Genomic DNA, 19,760 nt, shown 5'->3' on the forward strand with positions numbered 1-19,760 from the left:
GATTCATAACTAAATCTCTTTTATATATACACTGCCCTCCAAAAGTTTGGAAACGCCCTAGAAAAGTGGGGTTTTGGACAATATTGGCATGAATCCTTTTTAATTTGTGATAAATTTGCACTGATAAGGGACAACACAAACTACGAGAACATATTTTATTATATAAACAGTTTATACATAGAAAAAAACTTACATTTTCGATTCATCAAAATATCCGACATTAGCAGCTATCTGGCCTAAACTGGGTTCTAATTGGTTCATTGTATTCTAAACTTAATTAAGGTGTGCTGACCCAAATATCTTTTACAAACCTGGGCCAAGTTTAAACCAGTAACCAGGCATCACAGCTGGCAAAGGGGCATGTCTGACTTTGACATGTATATATTGCCATTATTATGTAATCAAAATGAAAATTATTATTGCTGGTCTTCAATGATAATGTCAAGTTACTTTAATGTATTTGCACCAAAAAAATGATAAGGATTTATGCTGATATCATCCAAAACCATACTTTGCCAGGGGTGTTTAAAAACTTTTAAGGGCAGTGTATATATAATATAATATAATATAATATAATATAATATAATATAATATAATATAATATAATATAATATAATATAATATAATATAATATAATGGTTCAAAGGGAAGAACGTTTATCACAACACTTCTCAATGGCACGCAACTATGATTAAAACATTGCTCGGCTGACATCTAGTGGCTGAAACGGAAGATCCTGAGGAGATCTATTTAGGTGATAGACTCACTATGGGCGGTCGCCTAGGAAGGGGGCGAGAGTTGGTCCATAATAAATTAGCAGAACATAACCTGCGAGATAGGATTATTCAATAATATGTACTAGAAATTGGAATAGAATTTTCTTATCCACGTTTCTATTTAGAGAATTTAAATAGCTCACAGGGTTAACTAGCTATTTCAAGTGTGAAAAGCCCTCATTGTGTATATAAATTCTGGCTCATCACTAGGCCTTTCTGTTAATTGAAAGTAACGGCAAGTAACAAAACAATAGCATAAATGAAAACAAAAAATAAAATAAAATAAATAAATGAAGAAACTAATCAAACGCAAAATATTTTTTAAATAATTTATTCATGCCGAGGTACATTGCGTTCAACAAAACGTAACAAGAAAAAAAAAATGCTATTTTGCTAGTGGTGTACTTAATTGTTAAATTTAACATGTGACTTTCTCAAGAACAACATGCAGACTAACCGATATAACTCTTTTATGTTATATGATTTCAAAATATTAAATTAAGCTGTAGCCTACGAGCTTTAATGTAACTGTTTGTGTTAAAATTAGGGTGACCAGACGTAGCCTACCCGTTTTCCGGGGACAGTCCCAGTTTTTTGTGTTCTGTCCCCGACTGGAGCTGTACCCGTTTTACAGCTCGTTCAAAACAACCCGCAAATACATTGCAAAAAAGCCTCTTGGTTATCGGAGCAATCGTGTGGTGATTATGTTCACCCACAGAGGGGGCTGTGCAGCTACACTGCTACACTTGGTCGCGCGCGCCGCGTGAAGAACGTAACTTGGACAAAAAGAAACATCATTAACGGGTTTTAAGGTACTAACGTACTAACTATTCATGTTAAATTAAATTAATACTGTTTGTATGTGTTTTTTAACAGGACCTCAACAGCGTGCGGGATTGTTTTGCACTAGGCCTACTTTAAACGTCCCCAAAAGTTCCGCAGTTAACGTCATTTGAACCACACACACATCTTAAAGGGTTAGTTCCCCCAAAAATGAAAATTATGTCATTTATTACTCACCCTCATGCGTTCCACACCCGTAAGACCTTCATTAATCTTCGGAACGCAAATTAAGATATTTTCGTTGATGGCTCAGTGAGGCCTGCATAGCCAGCGATGACACTTACTCTCTCAAGATCCATAAAGTTACTAAAAACATATTTAAATCAGTTCATGTGAGTACAGTGGTTCAATATTAATATTATAAAGCGATATTGATAAAGTTACTAAAAACATATTTAAATCAGTTCATGTGAGTACAGTGGTTCAATATTAATATTATAAAGCGATTATAAAACTAACTTATACAGTGATGGCCGATTTCAAAACACTGCTTCAGGAAGATTCGGAGCGTTATGAATCAGCGTGTCGAATCTGCTGTTTGGAGCGCCAAAGTCACGTGATTTCAGCAGTTTGGCGGTTTGACACGCGATCCAAATCATGATTCGATACAAACGATTCATAATGCTCCAAAGCTTCATGAAGCAGTGTTTTGAAAGCGGCCATCAGTATATATACCGTTATTTTATTTTTTTTGGCGCACCAAAATATTCTTGTCGATTTATAATATAAATATTGAACCACTGTACTCACATGAACTGATTTAAATATGTTTTTAGTAACGTTACATTAATGTATCTTGAGAGAGGAAATGTCATTGCTCCCTATATGCAGGCCTCACGGAGCCATCGGATTTCAACAAAAAATATCTTAATTTGAGTTCCGAAGATGAGCGAAGGTCTTACGGGTGTGGAACGGCATGAGGGTGAGTAATAAATGACATTATTTTCATTTTTGGGTAAACTAACCCTTTAACAATATCAAGTGGTGAAGGTACACTCAGATACGAGTAAATAAAAATAATAAAAAATAAATAATCATACTCTTGCAACTTAGGCTACTTTGTGCGTTACAATGTGTCTAAATGCAAAATAATAGTTAAAAATCGTTAAAATGTAAAAAGTTGTATAGCTTGTGAATATAAAAACATTAAATTCAATAATAAATGTTAAAAATGTTGTTAAATTTGTTATTTTTCTTATCTTATCTTTTATTTTTGTAACGAGCTTTTGTAAAGTCATACATTTGTTAACATAATAGGTATATTGAACTGTTTTTACAGTGGTTACTGTTAATAGTGTAATAGCTTTTTGGTGAATTGTATTAAAACCAGACCAAAACAATCCTAATAATCAAACTAAATCATAGCCTAATAATAATTAATGTAATAATATTAAAAAACAAAAACATTCAAAATGTATTGTCTCCATTTTTTAATAGATCATAAATGATATTTTGATGACTCAAATATTTCCATTTCAGAAATCTGGTCACCTTAGTTAAAATATGACAGTGTAATCTATCCTATTTATGAATTCATATGATATTTCTATAGATTCTTACTTCTTTTTCTTATTCACGCCCTAAAATCAATGTGTTGTCTATAAAACTAAATAATTCTATCTATTCCTAGACAACAGTCATATTCAATCAAGGAGTGCCACTGCCATAGCCGAAGGCGATATTTATTGTTAGGATTATAAATAACCCACATCCCTGCCTTTTTAGTACCGGCCCCTTTATGTAACATCCACATAGCCCCGCCCCTTCAAAAGGTTATTATCGTGCGTTCGCAGAGGGCTCTTCTTTCACAACAGGCTACTTCCTCTGTCAATCAACCTTTGCCCCGCCCCTCTGCGTTTGGACCCCTTCCTTAACCCTCCAATCCAGTTTGTCCTCCCGTCCTGGCGAAATGTATCCGCCCTACTGTCAGTCTTCCCAAACTGGGCGCTTGTTTTCTGTCCCACCGGAGAAAGGAGCGATCCAGCTTTACGTTATTGAAAGGTAACGCGACACACATTGTATACAGCCTGCTAAGCAAGATCGACGTTGCACGTCGTGTTATTTTGTGCTTTGTTGGAGGTTTTCACTATATAAAACGGGTTGTTGAGTAATATGCGGGTGTATTATTGGTCAAGGCTCACTGCTAGCGGCTAACGCGGGTCAAAACAGCTCAAGCCAAACACTCCGTGCCTTCCGCCCGCAGTAGATCTGGTTTGGAGATGCCGAGCGAGGCAGGTTATTCATAGTATCAGATGTGTTTGTATATCTAACAGTACATAACCTGAATGTCAGCCTGCCCTCGTGCACGGATGGCTAAACGTTAGCTAGGTTATATGATGTGGATGGGTGAATGAGGGTTGTGTGTTATGCTCATATGGTGCTTAGTGACCATGTTCATGTGATCATGTATTAAGCAGTGCATTCTTAATGTCCGGATCAGCTGTTTGCCCTGTACTTTTGATGGGTTAAATCTGCTCCATTGTATTTAATGGCACTCATTATACCCGTCAAGATGATGAGAAAGATGCTAAACTCATCCATTTGTTAGTTGACAGCAGTACACATTTTGGGGGAAGTATTTTGACTTAAGAAGTTGAATTACTGAGTTGTTGTGTATACTCACACGTGACTCCAGTCTTGTAGATGAAACTGTTTTATTTTACAACTGCTAATAATGTTTATTTCATATAGTTGTTTCCATCAGCTATGAATGTGAAGCTGCAACAGTTAGTAAACTAACTTTATGCTTCAAATTAGGGCTGTCAAACGATTAATCGCGATACAAAATAAAAGTTTGAGTATGCATAATATATGTGGGTGTACTGTGTGTAATTATGTATATATAAATACACACAAATTAATGTATATATTTAAGAGAAATATGTTATTTATGTTCAAAATATTTGTATTTATATATAATATAAATTGTATAAAAATATATATAAATACATATACTTGTAAATATTTCTCAAATATATACATGAATGTGTTTGTATTTATATATACATAATAATTAAACACAGTACACTCACATATATTAGGCAAACTCAGACTTTTATTTTGTATGCGATTAATCGCGATGAATCGCTTGACAGCCCTACTTCAAATGTCAATATAAAGTCCAAAACTATTGGTCCTATTGGGATAAATGAGAGCCAGTTAAACAAACAATAGCTTACAGAGTTTATAGTTGTCTTGGCAGCAAGTCATAGACCATAGTAATAGAGCTGCATGATTTTGGATAAATTAAGAATCACGATTTTTTGGTTTAATATAGATCTCCCACGATTCTGAACAGACTACTAGACAAAATAACTAGAGATGCACCAATACTAAATTTCTCCACCGATACCAATAGATAGCTGAATGTTCAGAGTGATATCTGCCGATAACAATACCGATAGTTTGGGGGTTCTGCCTTTTATACCTTCTTTTAATGATAATTTCATTATAATTAATAATTAATCATTATATTTTAATTATTATATTTTTGAAAGAAATGCAAATAAACACTTTTCTCTCCATTTTATCAACTTGTTTCAGAGTAATTGATATCAGTTACATTACTCAAATTAGTATTAACTAGTGGTTCAACGGATCACAAAACCCACGGTTCGGATCATTTTTCGGATCAGCACAAAAAAAAAAATTGGGTGGTGGGGTGTAACTTTGCATTTATTTCTTAGCCCACTTTAACTACTCCGACACCACAGCAGAAACTACTAGTCTAAATAATACATTATTAAAGGCAAGTGAACAGACTGTAAAAAGAACAAATACTGTAAGCATAGATAAAGTTACAAATAAAGTATAAGGTCTAACTGTAGTATTAATTTTCATGTACAGAAATGTAATAATTAAATGTAAAATGACACTGTTCACTGTATAAATTTAATATAGATTAATCTTTGATCAAGCTGTTTAGTTGTTTGATTTACATGACAGATAACAGCAGGAATTTATAGGTTGCTGTCACTTTAAGAGTAAGACCCCATGCTCACCTCGTTCAATTAAGACATAACCGAATGTGTTTACGAGAATACTTGCCGAGAGGAGTATTTTGACTGATATAACGCGTATATGTGCATATATGTACTCTCTCTGTGTGCGTGCGAGCCTTGTATGCATGTGCGTCTGTGCGCACCGATAACAGCGTGGCATGCAATACCGAAATCCTCTTTTGCCTCTTCTAGCGCTGGAATGGTTTTATATCTATTTATAGATGTGTAAACTAGCAAGACAAAACACGTGCAAATGATAACCTTTCACTCTATTGCAGTTAAACTTGTAATTAATCCACGAATCACATGCGTGCCGAACCGTGGGGCTTGGTCCGTGCGGATCACGGATCAACAACGATCTGTTTAACCACTAGTATTAACACGTATTAACTAACTTTTAAAGATTAAATTTAATATTTCTTAACTTTCTGAATGTTATTAATTCATAAAATTACTATTAATATTGAATATCATACTGGTTTCTTAGCATTTTCTTTACACAAAGCCCAAATGCATTGCATTTTTCTGCCGTCTTTTGATTGACATGATATATCGGCCCTGACTATCGACTTTTGTTTTTTGGCCGATAGCGTGAAAATTCACTTTTATAGGCCGATGCCGACATATTGGTGCATCTGCTAAAAATAACATGTAATTTACTAGAGGTTTAGACAAAATGTTAATTGCGGCATTTTGCAATTATGAAATTATTTAATATGAATTAATTATTTTTTAAAAATCGGTCTGAATGAATGATTCAATTACTCATAAAGACTTCACTTATTTCATAACTCGATGAATCAGCTTTTTTTTTTAACAAATCTCTTGAATGAATGATTCAATGACAAATACATTTTTTTAACCATCACTTGTCGCCACCTACTGGTGTTACTTTCAATAGTTTATTTACTCTATTTTGATCGTTTCCATAGACATCAGTGTTTATATCTGAATTATAAACTTTTATCCCAGTACATATGTGATAATAAGAATATTTGTAACAAAGAAATAACAATAATGTATGGTTGAAAAAACTGTTTGTAAAGCTGTTTCATTCCCATACATGACAAATGCTCTCTCTGGCTCAGCGGCAGCGCGAACACAGACCTAAATGTTCAAATCGTTGTCATTTAAGAATAAGATCACATGGGTGTTTGAATCAAGATCACAATCTTTTAATGATTAATCGTGCAGTTCTAGTATTAGTATATAAAGGTGTTTTTTCACTGTAAATTTTACAACTTGAAAATAAATGGCATTATTTAGGGGATCTATGACATGTGCCATAACAATTGTTGCTATCTAAATAATTTTCTCTAAGTATCACCACCAGGAACTGTGCAGCTTTTTCTGAGAACCAACTACTTATGTGGTTGTCTTAGTCACCATTGATCTGTTGCACTCTTATTTTCCAGTCAGTTGTATGACTAGATTTCTCTGTTCACTGTCATAGCCAAATGTCATGCATCCAACTTTCACTTTAGCCCAAAGATTCTGAGGTATTTTATTTGCTTGATTACTTGAAAATGTTTGAAATAAAGTATAAAAAGTTAAATGATGTTGTGATCTGTCAATATGTTATCTAGGGAGTTTTCTTGCATATATATGATTGAATAATTCCATTAACATCTTTTTGGGTAAGGGATGCAGTGTAGGAAGGCTTTGTATATTGTGCAATGTGTGTATGTAAATGGAATTAGATTATATTTCTATTGATACTTTAAACAATATTGAAATATTGTATTATTTACAAATTTTTTTACATCAGAAAATTTGAACTTTGAAAGGCATCTTCCAAAGTCAATGTTTTCTACAAATGGTCTGTCGTATGTACTGTAGCGTCCTACAGTTTGGCTGCCTTGCACCCTATCCTTCATATTAAGAGTCCAAGGTTTTTCTTTGTTATGATCCAAAGTGTGTGGTCAGTCACAGCCACCTCTGGTCTGCATTCATTTCAGTTGAGCTACCTTGAATTTGTGTGGTTGCAAAATGACCGGGGCTACGTGCTGCTCAGCCAGCCAAGACTTCCTCTATTGGCAGTTTACCACATGGTTGTTTGAATATGTGATAGCTGTCAGCTTGCTAAGTGTCTGATTTGCCTGCCTGTGTTTCAAATTATTTGCATGGTGCCCGCCTCTGTTATATGGTCAATAGTTTTTTAAACTGCTTTGCATTTTGGTGATCCACAGCTATGTAAGAGTTGTTGAAGAGAAGCTTGAAATGAGTTTTCCTTTTTAGCTTTCTATTCCTGTTTCTGTTTGTGAGGGTCAATGACGTGATACGTCACTGATGTGATTTATTTGTCCTTTTTTTACTTGTTCAAAAATACATTACAAATCTAATTCATACAATTATTTAAATACACTTTGTTTATGATGAACAGTTTTTTTAATTAAAAAAAAAAGTCAACTTTTCTGATATAAGGAAGGGAAAAAGTCATTATTAAACATATGAAAGTCTTGAAAAGTGCTGAGCGTAATTATTTTTTCTTGCAAAATCAAAGTTATATGGTGCGACCATCATGTGGTAAAACCAACATTCTGAAAAAAAGAAAAAAACACAAAATAGGAAATATTTTGTCTCATTTTACATTGTTGCAAAAAAAATACATATTTCAGATTGTTCATTTGAACGTTCTATTCATAAAAAAAATACTATAAAAAAGTATCACGTTTTTCCACAAAAAAATAAAGCAATAATAAGAAGAAATGTTTCTTGAGCACCAATTCAGTATATTAGTATGATTTCTGAAGGATTATGTGACACAAATTCAGCTTTACCATCATAGGAATAAATTACATTTTAAAACATATTAAAATAAAATCTCTTTAACTAAATTATATATAATAATATTTCACAATATTACCATTTTACTGTACTTTTATCAAACAAATGCAGCCTTGGAGACTTAACCTCAATATATTTCATATACTTTTATTGAAAATGGCATAAATATTTACCAAAACCATATGAAACCAGCATAAATATGTGTTTTAAATTAGATTTCCCATTTTCTTTATCATGGACACTCTTCGTCACAATTATACGTGCTACCAGGACGTTTGCGCATAATTCCTGAATGGGATTTTTACATTAAAGTGGTCATGAACTGCATTTTATTTATTTTATAATGTTCTCTGAGGTCCACTTATAATGTTAGCAAGATTTTTACATCAAAAAACTATGAAATCATACTGAGACAAAATCTGAAAGAAGTTGTTTTGGAAGCTTGGTTTTAATAAAAGCTGTTTTTGGACTAATGAGGAAGTTTTGAGTTTTTGAGTGACCTCTTATATGTCAAAAGATCAAGGAGAATTTGATTTCTCAGTTCATTTAATTAAGCCCACATTGCGAAGAGGTAAAGTCAGTTGCAATAATGACGATCGGATGCTGACTCTCTCTCTCTCTCTCTCTCTCTCTCTCTCTCTGCAAAGAGCTGCCATTGGCCATTAAAGGATTAGCTTGGTCGGACACTCTCATTAGGTGGTTTTGCCAAGCACAGCTTTTTAAAGACTGCAGTGAGGTGATTGGATTTGTTCTGTGTGTTCAATAAGGGAATAGATAGAGATTGGGCCAGCATGAGTGTCCAGTATGTTCCAAGTTCACGGCATAGTAGCCTAAAGTACGTTAATGATTCATTTTTATTAGTTGGACTGATGAGGACCAGCTATAGGTCTTTATATCCATTTAATTTTCAAACCTACTGTGCTCTGGTTTGATCTACAGAACACATTCAAGCTGTGAAACGATGCCTTCTGATTGACATCAACAGCAACAACTGTCCATCATGAACAGCGAGGAAGAGTTCTATGATGCTGAGACAGGTACATAATGAAGTTTAGGACAGTACATCGCATTTTCCTCATCAACTATGGCTAAATCTCTCCTTCTGTCTCAGGTTTGGAATCAGACGACTCGTGTGAAGTCAGTTTTAAAGATGCCTGCGTCTATGCGAACAAGCAGACGGTGAATGGCAAAGTGCCGTCTGAGAATGGAGTGTGGGAGAGGCGGTAAGGTGTCAGAATGATGTGAAATAATATCCAGCTTCTGGAAACAGAATGTGAAGATCATTAACTGTTGGACTGTGTTATGTATTAATGTGTGTGTCCTTGTGCTCAGAACTACTCTTCCAGCGCCCATGTTCTCCAGAAATGACTTCAGTGTATGGGGCTTTCTGAAGAAATGCATTGGAATGGTGAGCGCAAGCTACTTTGACCAAACAACAGCTTGGTCAAAAGTGCTCAGTTCAAACAAAGCATGAAATATGAACTCTTAAAAGAGACATATTATTTAGATTGTGGTGTCGTTGTTCAAATGCCATTTCATTATCTTTGCAGGAGCTGTCCAAGATAACAATGCCTATTGTTTTCAATGAACCGCTGAGCTTCTTGCAGAGGATTACAGAGTACATGGAACATACATACCTCATCCATAAAGCTTGTACACATTCTGACTCTATAGAGCGTATGCAGGTTAGTGCCTCCGGCTTCTTAATAATTTACTTTCACATATGTGCTTGCTTGGAAGACTCAAACACATCCTTTTGCATCTCATTTGTCAGCTTGTTGCCGCGTTCGCCGTATCTGCAGTTGCATCGCAATGGGATAGAACTGGAAAACCTTTTAACCCTTTATTAGGAGAGACATTTGAGCTCACAAGGTAAATCTACAGAGCATTTGAAGGCAAAAGCTATACATCTTCTACAAAATAAGCTTGCATTAATAATTTGCATATTTGTGCTCAGGGAGGATGAGGGTTACCGTATGATCTCAGAACAGGTGAGCCACCATCCACCAATCAGCGCCTTTTATGCAGAGTCACTCAATCAGGACTTCTCGTTTCACGGCTCCATCTACCCTAAACTGAAATTCTGGGGGAAGAGTGTGGAGGCGGAGCCTAAAGGCACCATGACACTTGAGCTGTCCAAGTGAGTTTTATTCATGTGACATCACTATGTACACTATGATCACTTTCTTTATTGGAGCTGGAGAGTCTCAAGCACAGTCGGACCCTTGAGCAAAGCACGTAGTGTACTGTAAGTTGCTTTCCAAAGCATTATTTGCTAGATAAGTAACATGCCGGAATGCACATTTATTATTCAGCATGTTTTGTATATGTATGGACGTGATTTTGGGTGTGAGTTATGGCTGAGCTCTTTTTTTTATAATTTTTTTTTATTTTATTTTTTTTGGTAGCACTTTACAATAAGATTTCATTAGTTAAAGGTGCCGAAGAACATGTTTTTAAAAGATGTAATATAAGTCTAAGGTGTCCCCTGAATGTGTCTGTGAAGTTTCAGCTCAAAATACCCCATAGTTTTTTTTTTTAATTAATTTTTTTAACTGCCTATTTTGGGGCATCATTAACTATGCACCAATTCATGCTGCTGCCCCTTTAATTGCTCGCGCTCTCCGCCACCCCAGAGCTCTCGACTCTATCATTGCATAAACAAAGTTTACACAGCTAATATAACCCTCAAAATGGATCTTTGAAAAGTGTTCGTCATGGAGCATGTCTAATCGCGCAAGTACAGTGTTTATTTTGATGTTGACATTGATTCTGAATGAGTTTGAGGCTGTGCTCCGTGACTAACGGCTAATGCTACACTGTTAGAGAGATTTATAAAGAATGAAGTTGTTTATGAATTATACAGACTGCAATTGTTTAAAAAATGAAAATAACGACAGTCTTGTCTCCGTGAATACAGTAAGAAACGATGGTAACTTTAACCATTGGAAGGAAACAATGGAGTTTGAGGCTCACTGTATGTCATTTCCATGTACTGAACTTTTGTTATTTAACTATGCCAAGGTAAATTCAATTTTTGAATCTAGGGCACCTTTAACATTTGTTAACCAATATTGGGAAAAGTTACTAAAGTAATGCATTACAATATTGCAGAGGTCTTGTTTTTTAATAACAACAAAAAGGTCTATTTTTGGCAAATGTAAAGGCCCTTTCACACTAAAAGTGAAATGAATAAGCTTCAGGCTGGTCACAAATGTGATGTTTATCTAAAGTCATTTTTGCTTATATGTATGGTTGAATTGAATCATCAAAGGTCAGCAGCAAAGACACTGGTTAATAAAGTGAAATTAAATACATAAAGTATATTTTCAACCCTGGACCACAAAACCAATATTTAGATTTTTTTGCACCCTCAGATTCCAGATTTTCAAATAGTTGTATCTCAGCCAAATATTGTCCTATCCTAACAAACCATACATCAACGGAAAGCTTTCAGATGATGTATAAATGTCAGTTTCAAATTAACCCTTATGACTGGTTTTGTGTCCAGGATCACATTTGTTTAATTTAATTCATTTAATTATTGCAGGTTTGTGCAATATTCTGAGATTGCATTTCGAGTTTTTATTCATTTTTTAAGGAATAATAACTACGATAACCGTCATGTTACACACAACGCCTCTGCACTTACTCCCTTTAAAAGTAATGTTACTTTACTAGTTACTTGAAAAAAAGTAATCTGATTACGTAACTCGTTACTTGTAATGCGTTACCCCCAACACTGTAGTTAACTACTTTAGTTAATATGAATTAAGAATGAACAGTACTTCTACAGAATTAAGTTAATGAAGATTAACATTTAGTTAACATTTACTCAAAATTTGTATTTGTTGACATTAGTTAATGCACTGTTAACTAACATGAACACACAATGAACAACTTAATTTTTATTCACTAATATTAACAAAGATGAATAAATACTTTAACAAATGTATTGATCATTGTTAGTTCATTTTAGTTAATAACTAATGTTAAAGAATGTGACCTTATTGTAAGGTGTTACACTTTTTTATAACATTTATAACAACTTTTTTAACACCAACAGTGAACAATACTTGTACATCATTTGTTAATTTCTACATTACTAATACATTTTTAAAACCAAAAGTCACATCTATTAACAATTTGTATATAATAATGCATTAAGTATTATGAACAAACACTGAACAATTGTATTTTTATTAACATATAACAAATATGAACTATATTTCTCTTAGTTAGTTCATGTTAACTAATGTTAATATTTTTTTCCCTCAGGCACAGAGAAGCTTACACATGGACAAACCCTATGTGCTGTGTGCATAATGTTATTCTGGGTAAACTGTGGATTGAGCAGTATGGGACAGTGGAGATTGTCAACCACAGGTATTTCATCTCTTTCCTTTCTGACTCTAAACATTCAGCCTGTATTTTCACTCTATACAACTTTCCAGCATTTAAATAATGTTGTCGTATAGGCTACCGATCCACATGTATCATTGTGGATCTATGTTCACTCAGTGGTTGGTGCCTTTTTCTTGACTGGAAAACCTCCTCTCTCTTCATTTTAGCACTGGGGACAAGTGCGTGCTGAATTTTAAGCCATGCGGCATGTTTGGCAAAGAGCTGCATAGGGTTGAGGGACATATCCAGGACAAGAGGTGAGCAGTCATTCGTATCAAATGTCAGCGGGTATATCTGGCTCCTAGCCTGTAGTGTTCACACTGCACATCCACTGTAGCATCAGCAATGTCTTTTACAGCTGGATTGTATTTGTGCTTGTATCGTTGACTCGCTGTGTTTGGGTGTATTTCAGTAAAAAGAAGCATCATGTTATCTATGGAAAGTGGACAGAGTGCGTATATAGCATTGAGCCAAAAGTCTACGAAGCCAACAAGAAAGCAGAGAAGAAAAGTGGAGGAGATTCCAAGAAACACAAGCAGGTAAAAGGTTGTCATGCATCCTCAGTAGAGTTTCAGGATCTTTGCTAAAGGATAGAGAGATCAAACAGAGCAAATTCTTTCCAATGTGTAACTGGAATTTTATATATATATGGATTTTTTGAAAATCATCTGCAGTGCATTTTCCTTGGAAATCACTCTTTGTTTCCCTCCTTTGTATTAACATGCAATTTCAGTGAAAGGTGAAGGTAAAGACAGTAGGTTTTAGCAATGATGCTACAGTAACTGAGCCACCTTCACCCTCTAGAGTTTGTTGTTCATTTAGTTATCCTAGTCCATGTGGCTTCCTTATCTGTAGTCTTTAATGGTTCTCATATGAACATGGTTTTTTGGGGCATTAATGGTAGTCCTCTATGCATGTGATTTAGGAACAGGGTACAGGGGGTGATGAAGCAGATGAAATGCCAGATGCCCAGGAGACAGTCACTATGATCCCAGGCAGTACTCTGCTGTGGAGAGTAGCCCCTCGACCGCCACACTCGACACAGGTAACCGCAACCTTGGACTTTCACATGGTATTAAAGAAGCCATAATATGCCTTTTTACAGAGTCTTGATTTTGATTTTGGGGACTACTAGAATAGATTTTAATGATTGAATGTTCAAAAACATTACTTTTCACATCGCCACCTTGGAATTATAAGGTTCTATCTGCATTTTGAGCAGTTTTGAGATATTGAGCTACAAAGGTTTTGCATTGCATACTCCTTTGTAGATGGAACCTTTTTAAAGGTTAATGTCTTAAGATGTACACAGATGATCACATAAGTTGTCACAGAATAAGAATGTGTACTTATTTCGCTCTTTGTTCTCTTTCCTGGATTCTATTCAGATGTATAATTTTACTAACTTCGCAATGGCGCTTAATGAACTGGAGCCTGGCATGATTGGAGTCGTAGCACCAACAGACTGTCGCCTGCGGCCGGACATCAGAGCTATGGAGAATGGGGATATAGGTATGGACAATCTCTCTTTTGGCCCGTTCTGTTACCATCTGTCCTGTAAGCTATCTTTTGGATGTTGCTCTACTTATTTTACCGCTAAATTTAGAAGCTACTCTTAAATTCCAGAAACTGCAAGTCGAGAGAAAGAGAGATTGGAAGAGAAGCAGAGAGCTGCCAGAAGAGAGCGTGCTAAAGATGAGGAAGAATGGTCTACGAGGTGAGGATTTGGATTAAGAGCACAACAGTGACTGCCCACTGTTTCAGTGGTTTGGTTTCTTGATTGTTTTGCACATTTACTCATTTTGTCCGTAGGCATTAAAATGCCAGTTCCAAGCCAGCCAGTTCTGAGACTGCAGATTGCAACATTAAAACATTCAAAAAATAAAAAGGAACTGTACACTAAATGATTGCAGAAGATTTTAAATGGTTTCAAATTTCATAACCTTTTGGCCTCCCACCTTTCAGATGGTTCCAGCAAGGCAATAATCCGTACACTGGGGCTGCAGACTGGATCTTCAAGGGCGGTTACTTTGACAGGAAGTACTCTGACCTTCCAGACATCTACTGATTCGGTTGGGAAGACTGAAAGAGGCTTGAGATTCATCCTTTGCTCTCCTTCATTCAATCCATATCATCTCCTCTCCTTAAGCTCTTTTCAGTTTTCCCTTTTTCCTTTGTCGGAATGTGAGATTCAAGTGAACAGTTTTTGGACAAAGCCTCTCCACAAGTTCCGCTTTTCACTAGAATCTGGAAATTCAGCGTGAATTAATTTATTTATCTTGAGAGGTAGGGAATGCCTTAAATTATTCACTTTTTTGATGTTAGATTTTGAGTTCAACATTCTGTGCAAACCTGAATAGGTTTAGAAATTGCTAGTTTATGTATGTGCTAACCTACCTTTCCATGTGTCTCGCTAGTTACACTCAGGTATTCATTTTATGGGTACAAGCAGTTAGTGAAGGCATCATTTGCAGTGCCATCTGTGAAGATAGCCAATGTTTGTGTGATTATTGAATTGTGGGGCTGCTCAGAACCTATTAGAAGAGCTTCATTTGTGTTTTTGTTAAAACTAATGTTATTTTATCTCTTATATGCTTTTTTCCTCATCTCAGAAATGCTTTGGTATGCATGATGTGCAGGAACTTCATAGGTATTCTGCCTGATTTTCAGTACCTGAGAAGGAAAAGGAGTTTATTTTTCAGAATCATCCCATCTGTGTTCAGAAATCACGGTTGTATCTCATTGACAAGGCCGTTTTCTCACCATCTCCATGGTACAGGGGAGTTTACTAAAGCTAATTATTCTCATTCCTCCTTTTAGATCTGTTTTGTTTTTGTTCAACAGACAAAAATGAAAGCTGCTTATGAAAAATGTTTACTTGGTAGTAAAAAAAATTTTTTTTAATTGTTAAAAGCTCTTATAAAAAAAACTAAAAACCTATTACATCCTGGCATTGATATTTTGAGTGCGTTTATGGTTGCCAAAGCCACTTTTCTCTTGTAGAAACTAAAGCCATATAACTCATCAGGACTGCAAATTTTGAGCGATCCAGCCTGGTGAATGAAATGGAGATGGGTGCTAATCTATTTCTTTTGATTTCAACACTTCATGGCTCACGAATGTCAAAGTGCTTCATCTTAGCCCACATATACGCTCACATGTACCAAAAATGCTCAGAATGTGCTTCACTGCTCACAAGCTTTTTGCCATACAGCAAGCTTTGTTCTGCAAGGACTAATTTTTTTCCACACATAGACTAAATGACCTAGAAAGACACCACTGTATTTTATTTTCGAAACTTTAAACAATACTGTGATTTTTTTTTTTTTTTTTTTTTAACACTCACAAATTTCAGAAGCTATGCAAACATTGATGGGAATGTCTTGTCTGTCTATGAATTGTACAATTTTATGTGTCAATAAGCTTCACTGTTGATGTAAAAACACTTTGGTTGGCCTAGTTCAGAGGTATCAAGCATGCTAGTACTTTTGCTGATGGTTTTACACGCTCTTGTTGGCTGTTTTGCACAGACAGTTTGGTTTGATGGAGACACAGGTGTATGTAACTGCAGTGATTAATAACTCTAAATATTAGAATTGATTATCATCTACACTTAATGGGAGTTCATCATTTATTGTGTAGCACAAGAATATTTATCTTTAACATGTTCCATGTAGTGCGTACAATTCTAAAAGCCGAGCTTTGGGCCGTGGCATACTTTAACGGAAATTTAATTCCCTATTTTATACAATATATTGTGGCATGTCTAAACATAAATGATTTAATCTCACTACCAATGCTTACTAGCAGTTAGAAATATCAGTGTATTATCCCACCAGCTGCTAACTTAATGGCTTTAAATGTCCTTTAAATCTTGAGACATTAAAAACTTATCCCCAATTGTCTCATGATTTTGTGCCATCTTTATCCTGTAGCAATCACACGAGGTTAATGTACAAGTAAACCTGGTCACACTGAATGCAACTATGTAAAGCAAGCATACACTCAGAAATGTCAATTTTAAGGAATTCTGTGTGTGTGCTTGTTAAACTGTTTATATTGGTCATGACACTAGGGATTGGCTGTTTCTGTTGTGAAACTCAATATTTCACAGGTAGAAGCCTGAATTATACCACTTTGGTGCTATGATGGCTTTACATAATTGTACATGACGTATTGTGACTTTTTACTACATTTGTATAGATCACGTGAAATGCACTTAAACTGTCGAATGGATTTGCTTATTTGTAAAATAGCAATATTAATGATATATGTGAGACCTCACTAATTAAAGAAATTTCAGTTGGCTCTTTTTTGTCTCAAGGGACAAGCATCAGTTTGGATTTTTTGACAAACCATTTGGGAGAAGCTTCAGCTTCCTTCATATGTAAGATGGTGAGAACATTTGTGAATTATATCTGTTGTTCTGCATTGACCTAAAATGTGAACTGAACTTTATCAAAGTCATTGTCATTGATAAAGAGGATCTAATTAAACACATAACAGAAAAAGCATGCTTTCTGTCTTTATTGGTAAAGTTGGTTCTGATTTAGGAGTGGGATTATAAGATGATTTAATAATTTATTTGAAAAAGATTGCCAGTGCTCAAGAGACAAACCTTGTAAAGGGCTACTGAATTGCTCCAAGGTCAGAAAAAAAATAGTGCTCAAATAAAGGACTTTCATTTAGACTGTATTGAGTGTATAAAGCTAGACAACCTGTCCAAGTAACAAAGGCATATAATAGTTCAGAAGAAGACAAACAATCCCATAATAACTGATATGGACTTCTTCCCAGTACACTATTCATAAATGCAATGAAAAGAACCAGACTTATTTGAAAGTTAAGAGGACAATGATCTTCAACACTCCTGATACAAACTGATTTATTGAACTGTTCAAGACAGAACAAGCAAGAAAATGCCTTGGACAGTGCTGCAGGTAATGTATTTGCCCAGCAAAGTGCAAGTAATTTGTTCTAAAATGTTTTAACTGTGGCGCAAGTTGAATGGATGCCCTCAATACAGGCCTGAATGTAATCTCACACCTTTAAAAGGTTACACTTATCACTTCAGTCTTTCATTTACAATCTCATAAGTGCACAATTCAGCACTATTTGTGTGGGCATATAATGATGTGCAAACACCAATTACAACAAAGGATGAAGAAATCTCCACCAATCAAACACAAGCACCGCCCCTTCTGCTAGAAGGGGTTGGTCGACACCTAAAAGTGGATTATTACCTTACTAATTAATTATATTCACACTTTATATTCACAGTTCTTTACTTCAGAATTAAAATTTCCTGAGAATTTACTCACCCCCTTGTCATCCAAGATGTTTATGTTGTTCTTTCTTCAGTTGAAAAGAAATTTGAGGAAAACATTCCAGGATTTTCTCTATATAGTGGACTTCAATGGAAACCAACAGGTTGAAGATCCAAATTCCCATTTCAATGCAGCTTCAAAGTGCTCTACACGTTGGAAATGTCGGAATGTGAGATTCAAGTGAACAGTTTTTTGGACAAAGCCTCGCATTATGTAACCATGTTGGATAGGTCACGCATGATGTAGGCGGAGGTACCGAGGTGGAGTGAAAAACTACATTTCATTTTTTCCTCCAACTTCAAAATCGTATGACATTAAGCCCAAAACCAAAAATAAAGTTTCATCAATTAAATTTGGTTATTTGTGTAGGCTAATTAAATTCGTTATCCTTTCCAGGGTGCCATGTTTTCAGGTTTTAAATTAAACCATTCAGAGTTAAAGGGTTAGTTCACCCAAAAATGAAAATTCTGTTATTTATTACTCACCCTCATATCGTTCCACACCCATAAGGCCTTCATTCATCTTTAGAACACAAATTAAGATATTTTTGATTAAATCTGATGGCTCAGTGAGGCCTGCATTCAATGAAATTTCCTCTCTCAAGATCCATAAAGGTACTAAAAACATATTTAAATCGGTTCATGTGAGTTCAGTGGTTCTACCTTAATATTATAAAGTGACGAGAATATGTTTGTGCGCCCAAAAAACAAAATAACGATTTTTCAACAATATCTATATGGACCGAGTTCAAAACACTGCTTCAGAGCTTTATGAATCGAATCAGAGACTCTGAGCGCCAAAGTCACGTGATTTCAGCAGTTTAGCCGATTGATAGGAGATCCGAGTCATTGATTCGATTCATAAAGCTCCGAAGCAGTGTTTTGAAATCGGCCCATCACTATATTGTTAAAATATCGCTATTTTGTTTTTTGGTGCACAAAAAGTATTCTCATCGCTTTATAATATTAACGTAGAACTACTTGAACTGTTTTAAATATGTTTTTAGTACCTTTATGGATCTTGAGAGAAGAAATGTCATTGCTGTCTATGCAGGCCTCACTGAGCTATCGGATTTAATCAAAAATATCTTAATTTGTGTTCAAGAAGATTAATGAAGGTCTTACGGGTGTGGAGAGGGTGAGTAATAAATGACATTATTTTCATTTTTGGGTGAACTAACCATTAAAGCTTTTCAGCAATGAATCAAACAAATTTTACATATTGGTCATTTTTGGTCACGTTGAAGTGCGTCCACACGAAATACAATCAAAACACCTAACTGGAAAAGCGCCTAATTTAATCACTGATTTCGTCTGAAAAAGATTTTTGTTTTCGGAATACTTTGGATTTCTAAGGTTTCGATAGGCTTATATTTATTACTAATAGTGTGCGCTTAGTAAAATAATTTAAAGAACAAGTTTGTTTAGTTTATTAGCTTTTGGACTTGATTCCTCAACAGTTTTTGTGGTCTATGTAAATGAACAGTTCAGCAGTGCGCTGGCAATGGGGCAGTTGGGACTTTTGATGAATTAGTTTGGATTGCTAACAGAAGCTGTAGAGGTGCCCAATAAAGGAGGTCGTTATCTTTAAAATTACACAAACTGATCTGGTTCATTCTAGCC

The 19,760-nt window shown here is 35.2% G+C and overlaps 1 protein-coding gene across 1 annotated transcript; it reads left to right on the top strand.

The window, feature by feature from the left end:
- Positions 1 to 3,487: 3,487 nt before the first annotated feature.
- On the top strand, positions 3,488 to 16,150 carry osbpl2a (oxysterol binding protein-like 2a). Its single transcript, XM_067371637.1, has 14 exons — positions 3,488 to 3,620; positions 9,347 to 9,444; positions 9,519 to 9,630; positions 9,740 to 9,815; positions 9,958 to 10,092; positions 10,182 to 10,279; positions 10,365 to 10,547; positions 12,686 to 12,793; positions 12,979 to 13,068; positions 13,224 to 13,350; positions 13,737 to 13,856; positions 14,200 to 14,323; positions 14,438 to 14,528; positions 14,777 to 16,150. The coding sequence occupies exons 2-14, from the start codon at positions 9,408 to 9,410 to the stop codon at positions 14,877 to 14,879; spliced, it is 1,404 nt and encodes a 467-aa protein (XP_067227738.1). The 5' UTR covers positions 3,488 to 3,620; positions 9,347 to 9,407; the 3' UTR covers positions 14,880 to 16,150.
- Positions 16,151 to 19,760: the final 3,610 nt, after the last annotated feature.

Source organism: Chanodichthys erythropterus, chromosome 20 (genome assembly GCF_024489055.1).
Source record: "Chanodichthys erythropterus isolate Z2021 chromosome 20, ASM2448905v1, whole genome shotgun sequence".
Classification (NCBI taxonomy): domain Eukaryota; kingdom Metazoa; phylum Chordata; class Actinopteri; order Cypriniformes; family Xenocyprididae; genus Chanodichthys; species Chanodichthys erythropterus.